The sequence below is a fragment of the Lactuca serriola genome, chromosome 9, assembly GCF_051521515.1.
Source record: "Lactuca serriola cultivar US96UC23 chromosome 9, Lser_US96UC23_V15, whole genome shotgun sequence".
Classification (NCBI taxonomy): Eukaryota; Viridiplantae; Streptophyta; class Magnoliopsida; order Asterales; family Asteraceae; genus Lactuca; species Lactuca serriola.
Window position 1 is genome coordinate 38,145,475 of NC_136416.1, and position 3,783 is coordinate 38,149,257.

At 32.5% G+C, this 3,783-nt stretch overlaps 1 protein-coding gene across 1 annotated transcript; it reads right to left on the reverse strand.

The window, feature by feature from the left end:
- Positions 1-223: 223 nt before the first annotated feature.
- Positions 224-3,351, reverse strand: LOC145075559 (isoleucine--tRNA ligase, chloroplastic/mitochondrial-like). Its single transcript, XM_079021761.1, has 11 exons — positions 3,208-3,351; positions 3,069-3,096; positions 2,806-2,918; positions 2,652-2,720; positions 2,432-2,539; positions 2,131-2,275; positions 1,761-1,992; positions 1,354-1,640; positions 1,123-1,276; positions 607-785; positions 224-345 (listed from the first exon to the last, which is right to left on the reverse strand). Exons 1-11 carry the CDS (start codon positions 3,349-3,351, stop codon positions 224-226), a joined length of 1,581 nt encoding a protein of 526 aa, XP_078877887.1.
- Positions 3,352-3,783: the final 432 nt, after the last annotated feature.

Sequence of the window (3,783 nt, forward strand, 5' to 3'; positions counted from 1 at the left end):
AGCATTTGACTTTACTCTATTTAGTTGTAAATAGATTAAACACTTCATACGTAGCCCATCAGTTTAGGGTTCCACTGATCTCAATAACTGGGCTCACTCACCATGGACAACCAGTTATATTTGGTTTTGGATTGCTTTGAATCCGATTGTTCTTACATTTCGCTACTCCAAAATTGGCTCCATGCAATGTTAGAAAACCAACCTGTCTCCATCACAACCGAACCTAATCATCACATTCAAATGGCTGTTTCACAGGGTTTTCCCCAAACCCATCATTGATTCTGTAAATGGAGAAGGAGAAAGAGAACATAATTAGTTTAGCTATGACATCAACAAAATCTAAACCTTTCATCAAAAAACTCATAAAACTTACTCAATAAAATAGATTTTCCATTGAACTTAGATACTATACGATGTCTAAAATAACAACAAATTTCACTTGGGACTTTCAACAAACACCTGGATGGCATCCACATTGGGACATCTTCCTTCTATTTATATGTACTCAGACAGGGTAACTTACAACCGATTCAAAAAAGAAACACAATAAAAATAGATGATCAATACTAACAAATAGAAAAAACAAAGATGCAAATATATATTTACCAAGCAAAGAGGTGAACCGAGTTGGTAAGTGTGTCACAGGGAGCTGCGATGGATTAAAATGAAGAGATGGATTCTTCAGTCGTTGAAGAGGTGAACTCAAATCAGAGATGGATGCAAAATAGAACTCAAACCGAGTTGGTATTTGCAATCCCATCACTACCCCCTGTAACAGCCCAAACCTATAAAACAAACACACCCACTAAGCAAAATAGAATTATGCAAAAAACTTTGAAGCATTTCAATCCTAATCAAAAGATACTTTTGGAGTCCAGAAACTATCATAATTTTTTTTTATATATTTGAATAAAACTTCAACTTTTAACAAACTAGTAATGTACCAAACCTTTTTCAGTTTTGGTATTTCAAGGTTCTAGAGACCAAAATTGATATGAAACCTTGAAATAAGGACCAGTTTTGAAAAAAAGCGTTCGATTTTGGACTAAAAATGTAAAAATCAGAAAGACCTTGAACCATTTTAGTAATTTATTTTAGTCTATATATTATTATCTTATGTACCGAACCTTTTTTAGTACCTGAGATGGAGTCCATACTACTTGACTAATGGCATCCATAGCAGCCTCTCTGAATCCTTCAACAGATGCAAACCATTGTGCAGTTGCCCTAAAAATCGTAGGCTTTTTTGTCCTCCAATCATAAGGATACTTATGCTCTAATATCAAGAAAACAAGGGCATTTAAGTAAATTTTATATTAAACCATTTCAATGGTGTCTTTATAACTAACTTACTGTAAGGTTCCACCATGATAATTGATGAAAGTTGATCCAAGTGATCAATTACAACAGCATTCCCATCTCCTAACACATCAAGCCCTTTAAAGATTCCAGCTTCTTCAGTGAATTTTCCTTCATCGTCTACTGGGGATATTATTGGCAAATTGTATTTTAATCCTGTTATATAATCATCTTGTCCATGTCCAGGGGCAGTATGGACAAGTCCTGTTCCTGATTCTGTTGTGATGTAATCTCCTCCAATCACAACTGGACATTCTTCCCCATTTATTGGATGTGCATATCTGTTCAAAATAAGTAATTTCAGAAAAAAAAAAAAGTAAGTCTTGATAAAAACATGAAACTATGAGACTTGTTGGTTGGATGGAATCGGAATGAATGATTCCATTCCTACCTAAGTATACCTGCAATTTTCAAGATCTGAACCGAAAACTGTTTTCTTAACAGCAAGTTTCACATTCCATTTGGATTCCAGTGTTGACAAAAGGTCAAGTGCAACAATGAAAAATGGTATCTTAGAGCCTTTCAAAACACTACCAATTCTCTTCTTTCCATCTTCAGAAGATGAAGTAACATCAGGTGAAGGTGATTGCACTTCAACAATGGCATATTGGAGCTTGGAATTCACTGCAACAGCTAAAAAAAGAAAGAAGAAAAATTACACTATTACAGATAAACAACTGATTACATAAAAGTTGTTTAAGGAAAGAAAGAAAAAGAAAAAGAAAAACTCACATGATACATGATATATGAATTATGAAGGTGGACACATACCAACATTTGCAGGAATAGTCCAAGGAGTTGTGGTCCAAATTGCAAGGGACAATTTGGGAAATTCATCAAGTAATCCATCTTTAGTTGGAGTAGTTAGTAATTTGAAAATTGCATACATGCTCTTTGAAACATGGACTTCAGGATACTGCAAGAAACTTCCAAGGAAAATAAGACACTCTATATATGTATCCTATTTTTAGTAAATATTTCATGATATGAATTAAATTATAATTTTGTTTTCTTGAAATTAACTAAAAACTTATTTATTTATTTATTTTTAATTATAATCTTATCTGTTTACCTCTAATTCAGCCTCTGCAAGAGCAGTGCGTAATGAAGGACTCCAGTGCACTGGCTTTCTCCGTCTGTATATGTACCTTTTGAAAACCATTTGCCCAAACACTTCAATCTAGAAAAAACAAAACAATTAAATAATAATAATAATAATAATAATAATAATAATAATAATAATAATAATAATAATAATAATAATAATAATAATAATAATTTGGCATCAGTACCTGAGCAGCTTCATATTCTGGATCAAGAGTGAGATAAGGATGATCCCAATCTGCCCATACTCCAAATCTCTGTAGACATATATTATATATTATATATGTTTAATGTTATCTTTTTTTTCTTAATAATACTAATAAAGAATTATAATAAATTGACCTTGAATGATGCCATTTGTGCCTTGACTGTTGCTTTAGCAAATTTAGCTGATTTTGCTCTTAATTTTATTGGTGTCAATCCGTTTCTGGCATCTTGATCCAATGAGTGCAATACTAAGATAGTTCAACAGAAAATTACTCTTAAGTCTTAATTAATATAAGCTTTAAAAGATTATTCAGTTTTATTATTGAATTGCATTAATCTGATGGAATTGGAATTCGAGATTCCATTCCAGGGTTGCCAAATGGATGGAATTCCATTACCATCAAGTTTTTTCTTGTGTTCTACTTCCTGAAAAAAAAAATGATACAGCTCAGAAATTTGGGGAGAAGAATTATTCATAGAAAACAGCAATGGAGGAAAATTTCTATAAAATATATATTTAGAAACAGATCAACATGCCTCTGACTCTTGGGTATCAAAAATAGCATCAGCAAGAGCTCTATAGTTTTTTTCTTCAATAAGCTCCCAGTTCTTATCACAAAGTTGTAAAAGCCTCTTTAAGTCTGGCTTTGTTTTTTCTTCAGGAATTCCAAGATCTTTCATAGCACGAAAGGCCTTGGCAACTCTTATCAGCCATCACTTAATATGCACTTTTCTTTTCTTCTTCGGGAATTCCAAGATCGTTTAGACCTTCATGCAAACCTGCAAATCACCAAGATATATAATTCCTAGACCAAAAATGGGATGTTCAACAACATAATATCATTAATATGAAGTAAGAAAATCAATAACAATGTTCGATTTCAGAAAAACAACATTTAAGTTTAGACAGGAAAATGTAACATCTTTCCCATCTACAGAGCTCCCGTTACAAAACAAAAAAACACCGAACAAAAACATTTCGAGAAAATAAATTTCTATTCATCTATCATATGGAAAGCAACCTAACCTCTCAGCAGAACACAAAACGTAATTATTGAACTGTAATAGTTTTTTTGCGAAAAAGGTCAAATAATCAAAACGTTTGGTAGGCAT